General features: G+C 40.4%; 2 protein-coding genes across 15 annotated transcripts in view; both read left to right on the top strand.

The window, feature by feature from the left end:
• PPM1D (protein phosphatase, Mg2+/Mn2+ dependent 1D) overlaps window positions 1-9,514 on the top strand; it is a 28,739-nt gene extending 19,225 nt beyond the window's left edge. The window contains exons 4-6 of the mRNA XM_067309723.1: window positions 2,034-2,224; window positions 3,068-3,310; window positions 8,071-9,514. Coding sequence (XP_067165824.1) covers window positions 2,034-2,224; window positions 3,068-3,310; window positions 8,071-8,625 — 989 coding nt within the window. The 3' untranslated portion in view covers window positions 8,626-9,514. The remainder of the gene's footprint in view (window positions 1-2,033; window positions 2,225-3,067; window positions 3,311-8,070) is intronic.
• Window positions 9,515-11,170: 1,656 nt separating this feature from the next.
• The window catches only part of BCAS3 (BCAS3 microtubule associated cell migration factor), a 385,407-nt gene continuing 378,135 nt past the window's right edge, over window positions 11,171-18,442 (top strand). For all 14 annotated transcript variants that reach the window (XR_010886230.1, XR_010886231.1, XM_067309862.1 and 11 more), the window contains exons 1-4: window positions 11,171-11,523; window positions 12,912-12,999; window positions 16,128-16,182; window positions 18,177-18,252. Coding sequence is in view for 12 of the 14 variants with exons in the window: in XM_067309862.1 (XP_067165963.1) it covers window positions 12,929-12,999; window positions 16,128-16,182; window positions 18,177-18,252 (202 nt within the window). In the remaining 2 variants the exon portion in view is untranslated. The remainder of the gene's footprint in view (window positions 11,524-12,911; window positions 13,000-16,127; window positions 16,183-18,176; window positions 18,253-18,442) is intronic.

Raw genomic sequence — 18,442 nt, 5'->3', positions numbered from 1 at the left:
CGCAGGCAGCCTTGCCTTCTCATTAGCCCGCAGCAGAAGCGCGTGTTTCCGTCTGCCGCCGCTGCTGCCGTGAGGGTGAATTGGGGCTGCTGCAATGAAGGTGAATTGGGGCTTCAACGAGAGCGAGAGCGGCCCATCCGCGCTTGCTGTGGTGAAGTGGGGTGACCGATTTGAAGTGTTCCCTTTCCTCATCCTTGAAAAGGCTTTTCAGCTGGCTGATAGCTTAAGGCAAAGCTAACGGAAGAAAGCAGGGAGACAAAAAGCTTATTTATTATCTTTAGAAGGGTGCTGATGGGCAGGGAGGAAGGCAGTTTTGCAAAAAGCAAGCAAGCAAACAAACCAACCTGGCAAAAGCTGACTCTTAAACTGAAGGAGTTCTTCATCTCCTGTATGCTTTTCAACTCTGACATTTCAGTTCATTTCTACTTTTAAAGCCATGTGTTCTACTCAGAAAAACAGCCAGTGCTTGCGAATAATACTGTGGCTTTTGTTATTTATTGCTATAGGAGGTTATTTATAAACATCAAGTGGGGAGTAGTCTTTTATGTTTGGTACAATATAATATGTTACCAAAAACAGATAATGTCAAAAAATCTGGAATGTAGAAATGCTTTTGTAAAAGGAGGAGAAGGTGTTAGCACAGCATAATACTCCTCTTGATTTCAAGGCCAAACCTTAGAAAAAAAAATTTTTTTTTTTTAGTGGGTACCTGATAAATGAAATTAAAATAAATGAATACGGAAAATGCGTTTTTTCTGCTTGGAGGCTCTAACTTGAGGCTAATGTGGAGCGAGCAGTTGAAGCAAGAGTTGTTTCGATTCAAACATGACTTGACCTGTTCAGATTCCGGTCGGGCCCCGTTGTCGGGGAGGTGACCGCAGCCTCGGTCCCACAGCAAAGCAGACTTGAAAACGGAGAGCTTCGCTGCGCTGGGCCCTGCGGGGAGAGGCTCCAGCTCTCGTCCGCGGCTTCCCCGCCGGGACCCAGGCGCTGCTTGTGTTCTCGTGGCTCCTTTCCAGCTCCAAAATCTGGCACCCGGCGCTCAGCTGGAGAGACGCTGGAGCACGGCCCAGCGCGGTTCTGGAGGTGAAGCGAACGCTGGGGAAGGAAGGAGGAGGAATGGGGGAAGGAGGCGATGGGGCGAATGAGGGCAGAAGGAAGGGCTTCAGCCTCCCTCCTTTGCCCTCTTCCTCCGTTCCTTCTCCGTGGCACCTGCGTGCGCAAATACACACATGCAGCAAGATCTCCCTGTGTGTTTCTGTGTGGGTGGGATGGCTGAGGAAGGAGAAGCTCAGATTCACAGATTTAAAAAAAAAAAAAAAAAAGAGCAGTTTAGTACCCTGAGTGTGAAGAGTGTGTCTTGTTTTGTTTTCTCCTCTGAACAGGTCCAGATAGGGTGTGCAGAGCAGGTTATCATCCTGGTGCAGAACCGGGTCTAACGCTCTATGTGACCTTGCGGAGAGAAGGGATATTACATGGTTGCACACACACACACACACACACGCGCTCTGAACCTAGTGTCGTAAACTGTCACACCACGAACAGATCCCTTCGGGGGAGGTGAAGGTTTTGTCCAGTATTTATGCTGCACCCCTAACTGGAAAGGCGTATTTTTGTCTGCTGGTGAGCCCAAATTCAGTTTGGGTTCAACAAAGACTTAAGAATAAGGCTTTAGTTCTGTTTCAGCATAATTTTAATTGTTTAAATAGGCTGGATGTTGCTGGCTTCACTGTGTTTTAGGTATTAGTCTGTTCAGTTTCCTCTGCTTTCTGAAAATGTGTTAAAAGAGCAGAAGACTTCTTATAAATATATGGGTTTATGCTTGACCGCATTTCTTGTTTAAATGATTACGTATCAATAAATGTGATCAGGAAGTGACAATAGCAAAACAGTAATTGTAATGAAATTGCATTGTATTACTGGTGATGGCTCGAGACTGGTAGAGTCGCTTTCATGGGAACAGTTTTCTGTTGTTTCCAAGAATCACAGTCAGATATAATGCAACAATCCTTAAACATTTCCTTCCTCACCAGGTGACCTGTGGAGCTACGACTTTTACAGTGGTGAATTTGTCGTGTCTCCTGAACCTGATACTAGTGTGCACACAATCGATCCCCAGAAGCACAAGTACATTATCCTTGGCAGCGATGGACTGTGGAACATGATCCCACCTCAAGATGCTATCTCTATGTGCCAGGATCACGAGGAGAAAAAATACTTCATGGTGAGAGCAGTGGATATTGGTCACCGTGGCAATTTGACACCTTTTTCCTCTAAAAATTGCTTAGTCTGGCATGTATGAAATGTACCTAATAACGGCATTGTTGTCCAGTTTTATTCAATAGTTCTGCCACACCAGATAAGCTGTTATAGTGTGGCCGATATTACTGTGATTGCATGTATTGTCAAATGTAATGCACATTAACATTATTTGTGAAATGCAGCTATTCGTATTATATTTTCCTTCTGAATTAAATTATTTAGTTGTCATTTTTGGGAAATCTGACTACCAGGATGGCATCTGTGAGTAATTAAGAAGACAACATATTCCTTCTCTAAGGAAGTTACACAATATATTGCCTGAAAATGAAATTTATTTCATATTAGGATGCATGTTATAATGCAGACAACTGTTTATTGATTTTTATGTGACGTGATAAAATCTGAATTCAATTATTCTGCTTTATTATACAAAACAGTTGAGAATTTGTAGAGTGGAGCATCAGAGCATTAGTTGGAAAAAAGTGTATAAATCCCTTTTAAGAGTTTTGGAAAGAATGTAGGACATGTTATGACCAGCCAATATAAACAAATAATTTGCATCACTTGTAGAGCTTAAAGCACTAATATATGTGTGGATTCTACCTTAGACTGATTTTAAAGCTACATTTCTCCAAAAAGAAAGATTTATTTCAATGAATATTTCCTCTCGTGTTTCTGAATGAAGTTACTTTGTTACCTGATGTAGGAGTAGATAATCTCGGGCTGTGCTGTATACAATCTCCATTTTACATTTATAAAGTTAAGTGGACCTGATCGCTTTCTCTCTTGCTCCCTTCTAACCCAGGGAGAGCACCGACAGTCTTGTGCCAAAATGCTGGTGAACAGAGCGCTGGGCCGGTGGAGGCAGCGCATGCTTCGTGCAGATAACACTAGCGCCATCGTAATCTGCATCTCGCCGCTGCAGGATAGTAAAAGCAACTTAGAGAATGAAGAGGAATTGTATCTCAATTTGGCAGAGAGTCCCTGCTATAGCAGTCCTGATACGAATACGATGACACCCTCCCGCTGCTGTACCCCACCTGTCAAGGTAACATCTTTTTTTTTCCCCCAACGTTTTTTAATGTTCCATTTTGAGTCTGGAGCCCATGGAATACTTACCAATCTCCTGTTCCTTCTCCTAGAAGTAATTTCTTTTTATATGGCTCAGTCTGATGTAGGATTGTGGCAATGGTGTAGCTGGACCATTGCAAATGGTTGAAGTAATACCTCTGGAAACTACTGGCCTGTCAACTTACACCACCATTTAATTTTACTGATTTTATACTGTAGTGACCTAGGCATTACCTATGTTAGATAATATTTCAGCTGTAGGACAGTAACTTGGCTGCAACTACCTGGCTGTATTCTCAGTGCTTCTCTTTATATACAAAGTTTGGGAGAAATATATGAGCTTTTAACAACATTTCTTAAAAGGCTTTGGAACACCCAGGCAGAGTATAAAGAATGAGGTTCTCAGAATTGCTGAATTTCAGGATACAATGTTTTCATAACTCTTCTAATCCTGATCACTTAATAGTACCTGTTGATCTGTATTCCTGCCTCCACATAAAGAAAAAACTAATGTAACTTCATGCATATAATTCATACCCTTCAAATACACTGTTTCCTGAAAATAAAATTTCTGAGATCCTGCAAAATCAGAAATAGGCTATCAAAAGAGAGAAATCAGACTGTGGGGATTGGGGGGGGGGGGGGAGAAAAAGTAAGTTGAGCTAAAGTTTTTTTTTCTTACCTTACCACATACTTGTATAACTCACACAGCTGATGAACTGCAGACTGTGTGAGGAGATATTTTTAATCCTCCCCCCACAACCAACCCATGGGTTAACGTGTGCAAGCACACGTTGTTGAGGAGAATGTTTTCTGTTCAGATTGGGAGATTTTTATTACCTTCCTCTGGTCAATGTAATGTTCTTTATTAGAGGAAAAGACATTATACTACAAGATCTTTCTTCAGGTTAGAAGTTTTACCCATTAACACAAAGCAGAGCCATTTGGAATCTTTTTTGCTCAAAAAACGGGAGTGTAGTTATGAGTGGATGTTTGTTTAAGTAATTACCAGCTGCTCCTGATTTAAGTAACTGTCCTTTGATGTTCTCCAGTATCTTTGGATAACTGTCCTTCAGATAAAGTAAAAAGAACACAAAAATTAGGAAGAGAGTCCTTAACATTCCCTGGTAGAGACGGGTAGCTAATAAAATGGAAAGTTCAACCTTTCTCTCTCCCACCCTTCCATTTGTGTAGCAAAATGCATGAAAAGAGCTTAAAATCTAGCAAAATCCTGAATGGAGAAAAAATATTTGAATTCTAAATACTCCTAAACTTTTAGGTTGTACCTTATGTTTTGTGTGTGATCTATTATCAATACCCATTGAGTAAACTTTAGGCTAGGTTGGTTGAAAAGGAAGCAGCATTTCAAAATAAGGACTTCCTGAAAATATTCTTCCCCTAAGACTTCCCCCTGCCATGTAAGTAAATTCAGTGCACTGTGATGTGTGAATCTCCACAAATTGCAGCAAGCAGAAACACATAGTAGAGAGATCAAAACTGTAGACAGTTTTGTTGTTTTCCATGTAGACAGGCTATAGTTGCTTATTTTTTCTTAAAGTGCAAAACCCTAGGGAAGACTTTGGCTGGCTACGAATATGCATTGATAATATATGCATAAATAAGTTCTATCTATTTAATGCAATATTTTTCCCCTCTTCAATTAAAACTAGTGGTGCCAATTCAAAAAATACTGATTAGATCCTCTTTCTTCTCTACTTTTTGAAATTAAAAGTATGCATAATGTAATATAGGCTTCTGCTTTAATAACAAGTATCCATCTGCCCTCACAGAATACCTGTAAGTGTGGGAGGAAAAGAAAAAGTGCAAGAAGAAAGTGGAAAAAAACAGAGAGAAAAAAAGGCTGCTGTACTGTCAGAATAATCTTGAAATGTTTCAGGAAAAAACAAATGTCTCTAGGCAGATCAGAATAAAGGAAATGTCTCTGCAGTGGTGTCCCCATGTATGTGTTCGTGCAAAAGAACCACCTTGTGCAGTTAACTATATTCAGTTAACTATACTATCCTGAGTAATATTAGCTTTTTCACAGTAGGAAAAGCTTAAATGAAAAACCACATTGGAAGGAAAAACATATTTCCATATTTTGGTTTATGTAATGTCTGGACTGTAGGATTTTCATTTATACAGCAAACTGATTTCATATGAACCTTCTGGGTAAAATTCAGTGCATGCAGGAGCACTGTTGGCTCAACATTTTCTTTAAAATGCAAATGATGTGAAGCATAAAATTGAGGCAGCTGGGACCCCCCCCCCAAATGGTCATATGAACAGTTTCTTGTGCCTTGCTTCAGTCATTAAATGGTAGCTTTATTACAAGGCAGCAGCTTTGTTTTGAAGTTCTGACTTAAATTGCCTAGACTGAATTCAGAGTTTTCCCTGGTGGTTAAACAGTCCTACTCAAAGTCTGCCCTCAGCAAGGGTTGATCCTCTCTTCCTCCCGCACCCCACCCCACCCCACGGAAGTGAAACCTCCAGCTGTATATGAGCCTCCCGTTTGTAAAGTGTTGTATATGAGCAGGAGAGATGAGAAATGCTTCCTGCTTCCTTCAGAGAATTTACAATGCATTGTACTTTTTCAATTCTATTAAACAATGCATTGTTCTAATACAGTTACCTTCATATATAATATAATCATATATGCTTATGTAAATTCATGTATACATTCAGGTATAATATTTCACCTTTAGGCGCCTAAGTTTTCTTGCATTATGGAAGAGGGTGGATTTGATCTGAGTAATATGCCCTTCAAAATTTTATAGTTACATTGTTCAATTAGAAAGATAAGTCTACCTGTTAAAATGAGTTGTCTGATATCTTAGGCCAGACTGGCAGTGACTGAGCGTTTACAGAAATTACACTTCCAGAGCAATTAATTCAGAGATAAATGGAGACCAAATTGAAATTCCTCAATTAAACAAAAGTATGTGTTAACTGTTACCAGAAGGATATGAAATTATTAATACTAAATAAATTCAAGCATTCCTGAGGTCAGTGATAACGTTTGATTGGATTGTTCAGAAATGAGGCTGATGACTCGTGTTTTATTTATTTTGTTACTCCTTCGCAGACATCCTGTAGTCCATCCTCTGGCTTCTGCATTTGGCTTCCCAAAGCCTTATCTGATCTCAGTTATTCGTGAGATACCACATAAGATACCACCCATAGAGGTCCTCCCTTTTGTGTAGCTAGACGTAGTAAAATATATTATCCAAATGGTTTTATGTAAACACGAGGAGCAAAGGGGTGGAGTAAAGGGACGGAAAAACTAAATCTAGATGCTCGAAGGCAATGATTCTGATATTCTTCTCTTTCGGAATGTGTTTTATTAAGCCTTAATGTTGGATTTTTCAGAAGTGCTGAGCGTTCACAGACCTCTTTTCTTGGAGGTGAACTGAAGTTGCTCTGGGTTGTGATTTCAAAAGCATTTAGTTCTTGCGATCTCGGATGCTACATTGACTTGGTCTGTTTCCGCCGCTCGTGCGCGAGTTGTCAGCCCATAAGTTTCTTGAGTGAAACAGTCATTGTCATTTGCTTTACATTGACAATATATAGAGTAATGTGGCCTTGAAATTTACTGTTGAAGGTCTCGCTGAATAACTAGGGATTTCTTCACAATTAAATCTTTATTAAGGTCATAATTCATATCTTCAGGGCACTGCATAAATATTAATATTCACAATCCCCATGTGGATAGTGAAAGGAAGTATTGTCCCCATTTTTCAGTTGGTAAAACTGAGATTGAGGCAAATCACTTATCAAAGGCTACAGAAAGGATGAACGCTTGAAGGTAGGATTAGAATTTAGAAAGTCCTTGGTTCCCAGGGCATCATACTAAGCAGCCTCTCTTCAAAGTACAGAATTACCGTGCATTATAGAGAACCAATAGATGTACTATGATGAGTAGAGTCGCCTTCTTTCCAAGTTGTAAAGCATAAAACTAGGCAATAAAATGTGTTACTTAGCTGTGGGGAATTGGAAATAGCAAACAGTAATTCTATTTTTAGAATAGCTATGTCCAATGAACCTGTGTTTTTGTATATGCTTAGGACACCTACGATGAGGAGCTTGTCCGTGTCCTTGATAGTCTAGTTACGCAGTAACTAAGAACGCTAAATGTAACAAAGGCCAGAAGACTATTTTTCTGCTGTTTGCCCTAATAGTACTTGGCTGTCTAATGACATTTAAAACCTTCAGAAGCACTGTGGCAAACAACATCGCAATATGTCTGAAGGACAGAAGTAATGTCTAGATGTTGAAAAATGCCACTGATGGAAATCGGAGATTGCAGACTGCTTTCTACGTGGCTTTCTAAATTAACAGAAGGCGTGTGTTGATCCCTTAAACAACTAACCCATTTTATACCAGCAAAAAGGAAGATGCACAGGCTGAGTAAGTCTGAACAGCCCTCCAAATGAAAAATTATGCCTGCCATTATGAGACTCTTGCAAATCGAATAATGGAAATGAATGCTTTTATAAAGTTGGTGGACATAAAGTACCAAGTTCAGATCCAGGGTCTGAATCTGTTTCCACCTCTCCATCTCTGCCTCTCAACATGGGGAAAGGATAAACCTGTTCTGGGATAGAATTCTTCTGTCTCTGATAAGGTTTAGTAGTGTTCTGTCACATGCTGTCTCTACCCTCAAACTTCAGAACTTGTTGAGGGTAGTGGAGGTGGAATAACTATATTTATTCATAAATATTTTTTCTTTTCTCTCAGCTTTTAGAGGATGATCCATGGCCACGACTGAACACTTCTGAGTCTGTTCCTTCCCTCATGCATAGTAACATGATCTCAGAAAAATATTTAGAGCTGCCAAGCGAGATTGCCAAAAGCAATATACCTTCAGGAGGAGCAACCTTGAAGGATTCAGGCCCGCAGGAGGAGAAGTGCAGCAAGGCCTTGGCTTTGAGGCTACATGAATCTTACACTAATGGTTTGTCAGTTAGTCTCTCCCCTTCCAACTCAGCAAATTCAGGCACGGACCAAAAAGGCTTCAAGGTGTCTCCTAATGGCCAAACAAAAGCCCAAGATGCAGAGAGGACACCCACAGCAAACTTTAAAAGGACATTAGAAGAATCCAACTCTGGCCCAGCTACGAAGAAGCCGAGACGTAGCCTGAGTCGAAACATTAGTGTCCAGCCAGAAGGCATGTCCACAACTCCACAGCGCAAAAACTCAAACAAGCTGACCATGCGGCGCAGCCTTCGTGGCCAGAAGAAGCTCAGCAACTCACTCTTCCACCCGCCCAGGAAGGCAGTCTGTGTTTGCTGAAGGGCATTTGTGTAAGGAAGCGTATTTTGGTCTGATTAGATTTTAAAGTCGGTGCAGAAGTTTGACACTCTTCCTGTTTATCTTTTTTTAAAGTAGAAACTTTTTTTGGTATCAAACAGCTTTATCCCAGCCTTGTACTTGCTTGTATTATAACTGTGAATTTTGTAGATGTGTAGGGTATAAGTCACTGTATAATGTGTGTAAATTTGTATTCCTTCGTATAAATGTAGTCTCTTTTCTTCCTTGTATAATTGTTACAGCAGGGCTAAACCTTGTTTTAAAAAAAACAAAAAACTTTTTTGTTAATTTACTAAAGTCATGAATTTGTATAAGCTTCTTGTGATGAGAATTTCACAACTTTTTAACTAAAGTAAATTATTAAACAGAATGGAAGATATGTATTTTCGTAGTACTATACGTTCCACCTAAAGCGTGTCTTTTAGAGAATACACTAGGTCTATATTTTGTTTTTAAATTTTAGATTTCTCTACTCAGAAATGAAATGTAACGTGGAAGCTGAGATGTTGAGTCTTGCTTTACACAGCTCATTGTCAATTTCTTTCTGTTAATTAAAATACTATGCAGTATCTTATTTAGTTGTATTTTTTGTAACCTTAATCGTCAAAGTATTTAGCAAAAAAGTGTGTGTTTTAAAAATCCAACTCCCGAAAGCATCCTATAAAGCCATTCCCATCCCATGTTATAAATGATGGCATTTTTATCCAGGCATAAATGTATGCCCTACAGAGGCATGATTTTTCTGCTATTCTAATAACTGATGGTGCTGCTAATATCTTTCAACCTAAGTTCTTAAATTATTTTATGACAGTTTTCATTGAGTATGTGGACCATGTGTATGTTCACCTAAATAAAACAAATGAAAACTTGACGGGGGTGCCTTTTTTTTTTTCCAAGCTTAGGTTCTGTTAAGCATGTTCATACTTATTTTGTCTAATAATCTCCTTTCCTTCACTGTGGCTATATGTTTTATGAAACAGGACATCCCACACAGTTTTGTTACAGCACAGATCTTGGAATTCATACTGAATGTGTTTGTTAGACAAACTGTAGCAATACATACCCTTTTTTTCTTGTTTTTAATGTGGAAATAAATAGCCAATGTTTTTATTCCAAAGGCCGGGGTGGTATTTTTAGAATCGAATCCTTTACTGCTAGAACAATAAAACATGGGTTGAAAATAGGCCTGCTATCTATACGTTACCATGGTTACAGAAATCCTAAAGGGAATCACAGGCTTTCTGAAAATGTATAATTCTCTTTCATCCAGTGAATGCAGCACTATCTTTCAAGATGAAAGCAATGTTCTGTCCAAATTGGATCAAGAATTTATTTCTGTGTATATGGGATGCAAACTATGGTTAACGGTAAAGTTGAAATTAGCATCGTATATGGGAATAACAGTAGCTTATCTAGCAACAACCTTTGCAACAAACCAAGACAGTAATTGTCCATTTTCGTTCTCCTCAATTTTACCCCTTGACATCCAGCCTTTTAAAAAGATGACTGGTCCCAATAAAGATGTAACATGTGAGTTACATGACTTTCTCTATTTCTCCTTATAATGTAAATACAATTTGAAAGAAGAAAAGATGCTCTGTGTATGCTGGCAGTTTTTCACTTTTTTGGCTCTATACAGAAGCAAAATTTATATTAAATTTTCCTGAAACTCAGATATATTCATGTATGTGCCTTGTTCTCCCACGCTTCCTCACAACAGTTCTAGACTTCTATTTATCCAGCTCCAGGGGCAGACGTTGCTTTCTTCACTTCTAATAAGCTAGGAAGAACAAAACAATTCTTCTCAGGAAAGCTCTCAAGTAATTTTAAATGTTAACATTCAAAGCTCTCCTGCGGTAGATATAAACTGGCTGCAGTTTACTTTTGTGTATTGGTTGTCCACCTACGCATCTGAAATTAATTACCAAAGCTGAGAGAGCAAAGTGTGAAAATTTACAGCTAACATGCTAAGAGCCCCTTTTCATGACACAAAAAAATCAAATTGAGTCATACCAACTTCTTTTTATTGTGAAATAAAGCTCGAATACGTGCGAGAACAAGGTTCCGCAACAACGACGAGCTGAAAAGCCCGCGTGGCTTCACCTCCCCGCTGCGCTTTCCAAAAAAAACTCCCTCGACGCCTTTTCCCCAAGGCGGTTCTCCCGTGGGCACCGTACCCGGAGGCGGGAACCGATCGTTCGGCGTCGTCTTCAGGGCCCCATCCCCGCCCGTCGTGCCGGACCCCGAGGCGAAGGCCCCGGCCCCCGGGTGGGAGCCAGGCCGCGGAACGGACGCCCGCGAGGGAAGCCGCCCCCCCGCCTCACAGGCCGGCGCCCACAGGCACCCCGGCGCAGCGCGCTCGCTTTCACGCCCTGTGCTGCCCGTTGAGGGGCTCAACCCCCGCCGCGACCCTGCCGCCTCCCGCGCCGCCCCCCGCGCCGCCCGCTTCCGGCTCTGCGTCACGGCTCCGCGGAAGGTAAACAGGGCCCGAGCGCCTCTTGGTGGGCGGGTCTTCGCCGCCGATTGGCCGCCCGGGTCGTGACTGATGGGCCCGGGGCTCCGCCCCACACTCACGTGCGCGGGACTCCCGCGGCGGCTCTCGCGAGATCCCGATGTAAACAAAGCGCAGGGTGGGGGTAGCGGTGGGGTGCAGCGCCGGCTGCGTTTCGCCTCTCAACCTAGCTTGGGGCTCAGACGCCCTCCGCGTCCTCGGCGCACCACCCCCTGCTGCGGAGCGGCGTGGGGATTGGCTGTCGGAAGGGAGCAGCCCGCCTCCGGGGCCGTCTGATTGGCTACCAGCGTGCGGTGCGCTAGGTGTCATTCCCCGAGGGGGTCCCAAACACTGTCAGTGAGGAGCCGGGCGGAGGGGAGCGGCGGCAGGTGAGGGCGAGGGGCGGCGGGGCTGCGGCCCAGGGCTCGGGGCCACGGCAGGGCCGAGGCCGGGCTCTGGCTCTGAGGGGGGGGCGGTGGGGATGGGAGGCTGTCAGGGGCCGGCGCGCGGGGGGAGGGGGCCGGCGGGGCCGCCTCGGGTAGGGGTGGCGGGTGGCCGTTGGCAGTTGGCCGTTGGCGGGTGCCGGCCGCGGGGGGAGGAGGCCGTGCCCGCGTCTGTGGAGGCCGCCGGAGGAGGGGGCCGCCCCGGAGAGGGGCGTCCGGAGGGAGCCCGGCGCCTCCCCGGGGGAGGAAGGCGGATGGCTGCGGCCTGATTCACGGCGCCGGCTGGGTGGCAATTTGGGGAGAGGCCGGTCAGGTTGGAGCGTTTCGTTCTGGCGTTGCTTAATCCCGGGTGGCTGGAGGGTGCTCAGGGCTTCCCGGTTGCCTGCTTTTTTTTGTGTGTGTGTGTGTGGGGGGGGACTTGTGCTCCTGTTTTGTCATGGCAAAGCCCTGCTGCTGTAACTTCTCAGGTGCTCAGAGTTGTGCTGCAGGTGACAGCACGCAGGGCTTAACGGCAGGCAGCGAGCACTGCCTGGCCCAGGTGTACTGCTGGATTAAGACATAATATTAAGAGGTATTTTATTCTCCATACCCTTGTTTTTCTTTTGGTGTTGCTCAGCACCTATGTCAAATTTTGTTCACATTGCTGAGCGATTTGGTGTTATTTTCTATGGGGCTAGGTTTTTAGCCTTTTTTTATATATATATACTATTATTAGAAGGCTTTTACACACACTGTAGAAACCATGAAATGGTGATGATAACTGATACCACGTTGGGGATTTGGCTCTTTCTATCATGTTAGTTCTCACTTGGGGTGGGGTGGGGGAAATGGAGTGGCAGAATGGGGGACTTTAGTGTTTTTTGTCTTTATGAAAGGTATTCTGAATTTTCACGTGAAAGAACAGAAGTGTGGAAGTAAATCTGAAGATGGCACAAAGAGCTGACATAAAGTAGAATGTGTTCCATCACATTTTTTGTGTTAGCTTCAATCTAACCAATTATAGATTTTCAAGAGTATAACATATTGCAGCTGTGATTGTGCATGATTTTTATGTCCATTGCTTTTTAAGACAACAGCTCATTAATAAATAATGGTCTTATTTAATACTGATAATAACTCTGTACCCCTACCAATATCTTAAGTGTGTGGTTAAAGAAAATTCTACTTTTTTTTTTTTTTTTTTAAGAGCACTGTAAAGGGGCACAGAGCCTTTCAGGTTTGTATAAGTGAAGTTTCCTTCTTGAAGAGGTTTTCATCATCTTAAGGAATATATCAGGAACTAATGTAAATAACTTAATACAAACTATTCTTAAAAAGAAGTGTGTTGCTTATAGGTATCTGCAAAGAAACAATGGCAACAGAATCTCCACGCCGGCCGAGTCGATGTACTGGAGGAGTGGTAGTTCGTCCACAAGCTGTCACGTAAGCATGTTTTGAAAAATAGCCTTTATTTGAAGTGTTTTGTATGTTTTTGTACAAGAAGAACCTAGCACGAATCTTCTTTCAAAGCTAGCTATGAGGGCTTGTGTTGACAGTACAGTTCTGCTGCACTGAGAACTTTCCAATAAAGGAAAGTAAACAGATATTTTGTTCCTGTCTCCTAGGATTATGCAGGTCAAACTGTCTCCCCGAATGGGATCCTTTTAAACTTAACAGGCCAAGAACTTGGCCCAGCCTTCAAAGTTGCACAGTTAAAAAATGAATGCTTTGTCTTCCAATGTTTTCTTGTTTGTTTACACAATTTTGTTTGCTGAACACTGCACTAGCTGTAGATCAACCATTGCAAAGTTGGTTCTTATGCTAGAAGCAACATATGGGTAGCATGTTCCTTTCTTGCTGTTATATCCATTCCTGTGATAACGTATTACATAGATTAGAACATATAAGCCTGTCATTAAAATGCTTCAGTAAGTGGAGTTGTGGATTCTAATATTTTTTTGCTCAAGAGAACAAAAACAGGAACAAAGGTACCTGTCTCCAGTCAGAGCAAATAAGAGACCATCCTTCCTTGCTCAGGCATCCTAATTTTCATTGTGTTCATGTGAAAGTACTTTCATGGGCGAAAAAGCTTGGAAAGACAGTTTAGAAGATATATCTCTTATCTTTGTCTGTTAAAGTAATTTTAGGGATTTTTTTTTTCCTGGGAACGTTTATGCTACTCAATTGTTGCTGTAAAATTGCACTGTATTGAAATGTTGACTTGTACTATTTGTTTCAGTGTTGTTAGTTTGCTTTAAGAGGTAATGATAGTACAACAGCACTGCTGATAACAAGATATTTAAATATCAAGAGTCACTTTTTTTTTTTAAACTGGGAAGCACAACAAATCTGTTGTTGTAACACCAAGAGTTGTGTTAGACTTTTGTCTTGCAACCACATAATAGAAGAAGCATTTGGTATGTTGCAGAATTTCTTCAACAGGTGCAGGTCTGGTTGCAATGATGTCCTCTTCAAAGTAAGCTTGTTCACTGAAAAAATAGTAACAAAAAAAATGTTGTAAGAGTAGGATTATCTGCCATTTTGTTTTATTAAATGTGGTGGTTTGTTCTTGATGTGTATCTCTTCACCTCAAAACTCTAAAGTATCAACTTTTCTATCAGAACTTGTGTGTGCTGAGCAGCATGTTACACCCTGCAACTTTCTGCTGCTTATGTTCTAGTGTCTTGTAATTCCTAGTGTCTTGTAAGTAGAAGGCAGTAATAGACTACAAAGAGGAGCGATACATAAGTAATAGAGAAAGTGACTTTGAACGTTCTTCCACTACTGATCTTCAGTCCCTTAATGTTAGAAGGCTTCTGCCTTTTTTTTTTTTTTTTTTTTTTTTTGTATGTGTGTGTGTTCTTGTTTTGTTTCTTTCTTTAAGTGCTTTAAAGAAATCCTCATGGAAGTTTTTCAACTTCAGGAAAGACTTGGAGTACATACACTGAATAAAACATTTCCCAAACATCTGCTTTGTTTACAATTCAAGATGTACTGAAAAAAATAAGTACTCGTTTTATGAACTGAAAAATGAAGACTTTATTCTTGCTGACAGACACTCAGATGAGAATTTCAGACACTGCATTTTATACTATACCCATAAGATAGACAAATGTTATTGCTATGTAACCAAGGGCTTTGAAGGTGTACAAAGACAGTTTTGGTGACCTACATAAATCAAAGAAGAATCAGCACTAGAAACCACAGCTCGTGTTTATAAAGCCTCTGCTTTAAGCAGTATGACAAACTTCATTTGATTCAGTAATCCTTGGATTGCTGACCAAAACCTAGTTTTGTTATTCATGGATTGGAATAAGCTTTTAAAATTTTTATGATTTATGGTCTTAGATTTATCTTTGTTTTCAGAGAGGATTCAACTAGTTATATATAGATAGGCTAATCAGGGAACAATGTTGCAGCATTTGACTTAAAGTATCTTCTCTATTGCTGTGTATAATGGAAAGTACTTAATTCTTAACTTCTAAACATGGCAATTTCTGATATCAGAAACTTACATAGCACTGTTTCAGGAGGCACGAAGAAAAGGTATGTACCTTTGGACATCAAGAATCTAGGTTTCCTCATTCTACTAGTACAATCTACCCTTGTTGCTGTTAGAAATCTTCAGTTAGTATGGGAAAAATGCCCACCAAAATAAAAATTAATCTGAGGACTGCCAAAGCTGTTAGCTAAATAAAGTTAAGGTTTTTTTAATCATTTCAGACTTTATGAATGTAGTGCTTGTTGCCAGCATGTTTCAGCATTACTCATATGCAAAAAGTTTGTGCTTTCTGTAACTTACCACACTGTCAGTTTAATGTAATCAACCCACATTATTATGCTGCTCAGGGATTACACAAGAGAATTGCTGCTCGTGTAAGGATAAGCTAATAAAAGCATTAGTTTAAATATACCAGAACAAATGTATCTTGCACTACATACTACTCTAAATTATTGCTGTTAATGAACTTCCAAGGAGGAATAAGCTTCCCAGGCTGTAAAAACTTAACTGAAAATACCTCCTTGCCCTTCTTAGTTAGGGTCTTCCTTTTCCTTCCCCTTCCTACCAGGGATCTGCTGTAAAATGTTTCATCTTGTTCGACTTCATTGTGGTGCATAGTATACGTGAGGTCTTACAGTTTACTTGCACCACAAGGAGAGCTAATGCTTCAGCCCTTATTTTTTTCTTCTTCATGGTACAATATTTAAATCAAGTGTGGGGGGAAAATACTGAGAAATAATTTCCAAAGCTCTGCTCTATGTTCTGCCAGAATAATGTGGAGGACATGGTTTCTCTCTTGAAGACTCAAGAGAGTTGAAGGCTCCCTTGTATACTTTTTCCTGAGCAGTTATTTCATAAATAGGTATCAGCTTTTTACAGGCTTTCGGGCCATATACATATTATCAAAGTGCATTTGGCAGTATATTAAGTAACCACATTGTATACTTCTTAATATTTTTGATTGTGTTGAACATCAGGTGTGTTTTCTGGAGTGATATGAGTAACTGAATATATTCATGACTGTTTATGAACTTGAGTAGTAATTAAAAACTCTCTTTCTGTTTTCAAGGGAACAGTCGTATATGGAAAGTGTTGTTACATTTCTTCAAGATGTTGTGCCACAGGTATGTGTACCTCTTTCTTAAAAGATGTTTTTTCAACAGAAGTTCCAGCAATACACAAAACAGTTGAAGTGTGTTTCAGGTGGACCAAAATATCATAAGGATAAGGGCCAAATTTTTTTCTTTGGACTCTCTTGAGACCTGATTTTTTAGAAAGCATTGGCTGCATACCACCTGAAAAGTAGGCCTCCAAATTTCCTCTGATAGATATTTATTTAAAGGTAAATGTTAGCATGCTACACAGAAGCTTAGAATATATTTATATATATAGTAATTTTTCAACTTCTTACTGTGAAGATGACTAAAGCCTTTTCCTATGATAGCTTTGGCAATATGATAGTTGTGAAGAGGAGAGACTGGGCCTAATAATTATTCTGCCTCTTACGAACACTTTTTCTCTGGCTCATTCTTGGAAACCTATGTATGAACTCATTTTCTGGCTGGATGGTGTTAGAAGAGCTTGATATCCATCTTCTGTTGCTTTAACTTTTATCATTGACTGAGAAGAAGAAAGTTTCTTTTCCTCCTTCACCCCCTAGCCCCTTCAATCTTTTTGTTCCGTGACTTGCCCAAAAGAGCCCTGGTTGATGTGGGATTGTGGGCTCTGCTCACCTGTTGTCATCCAGCATTCTTGAGTTTCATAAAGCAGGAGTGTGTCGCTCTGCTTTCTCTTTTTTTAATTTCTGGAGTCATCTTCTGTGGAGAATGAGTGTGATGCTTACCTCTGCTGCTGGTCATAGTTTTCCCAGGTAGCAGTAGCATGAAGCTAGTATGGTTGCTTCTCTGCTGCTCATGGGCCTTTCCATAGCAGATAGAAAGTAATTTTGTTTTGTTATTGTTTGGGAAAGCTCTAGTCAGTAGTGGAGAAGCGTTGCAGTTAATTGCCTGTAGCTTCAGGAAACTTTCTTGGTTGTTATTTGAAAGATTATCTTGCTTAACTAAAATTTCCTTAATGATGATGATAAAAGATTTTCCCCTCTCTATTATTAATTTGTGAAATGCATTTCTGGATTCATGGTTAAAATGAAAAATAGTTAGACTTTCATTTAAAAGATTGTTGGGTCCCCCCTTTAACTAAAGGATACAGTCTGTGTTTTATTTTACAAATCAGTTTGCCTTGGAAGCATGGAATGTGATTTGTTTTGAAAAGTAATACCCACACTTATTTTTTTAAATTTGTATTTTTGGTTCATGTTATTGCTTTCCTGGCATGTATAAAGTGATTATACAAGCTCTTTTCATATTTAATCCAAAATGCTGCACAGTACTTTGCTATAATTCACTTGGAAGTGATGGTATTTCTACTGTAACTCACACTCTTACTACCACAGTTCCTCCTGTGAACTGTAAAATGTGCAGTTTGGAAACACTGTAAGTTTACTTCACAGTTTCTTTTTGTATCTCATCTTTTAATGGGAATCTGTAGAACACACAACTGAAGCATGGATCTGTTCTGCTTGCGTTACAGTTTACTCTCTTTTAAAATGCCACAAATATAACTAAAACATGGCAGTAAAATAAACTATTTAGTAAAGGTCTCTTTCTCTCCTCAATTTTGCTTACAAAGCTTTTAAGTGAATTAAAAAAAAAAGAAAAAGAATTTTAAAAGTAAACATGCCTCACTTGAGAACCTCTAACACTGCTCTTAAAAGTAGTATACAACTGCTAAAGTTAAAGATTGTGGAAGCCACTGTATTTTACCTTCACTAGGTTGGTATAAGCCATGTGACGTTTCTAACCTGTTTGAGCATACTTATTGTTATATGTCTTGTCATTTCTACTTTAGTAAGTGATGTTACACTTGTTGAGTTATATTTAGTAGGACTTATGTTAGTCATGGAACCATCTGTTTTTAAAACAAAATCTCCCAGGCTGAGAGATGACAAGAAGATACGTTCCCCCCCCACCCCCAACCTGCATTCTGTTTTATGTTTATAGAGAGTTGGAAAAAATAGGTGTTAAACTTTCTTCTTTCAATCTTTCTGCTTTTTATCCAGGCCTACAGTGGTACCCCACCAGCAGAAGAAAAGGAAAAAATCATTTGGGTCAGATTTGAAAATGCAGATTTAAATGGTATGGCTTTGTTTTCTCTCACTTATTTTTGTTATTTTTGAGTCCATGTGCAATAATTTCAATTAGTTTTCATAAGTGAACACTGTGGGCTCAAAGTTAAGTATTTTATTTCCCTGTTCTAGTTATGCTAAACTCTCAGTCAATAACTGGGCTTTTCTTCAGTACCTGGCAAATAGAACAAATAGGCCTT

Source organism: Apteryx mantelli, chromosome 22 (assembly GCF_036417845.1).
Source record: "Apteryx mantelli isolate bAptMan1 chromosome 22, bAptMan1.hap1, whole genome shotgun sequence".
Taxonomy (NCBI): Eukaryota; Metazoa; Chordata; class Aves; order Apterygiformes; family Apterygidae; genus Apteryx; species Apteryx mantelli.
This window is presented reverse-complemented; position numbering and strand designations above follow the sequence as displayed.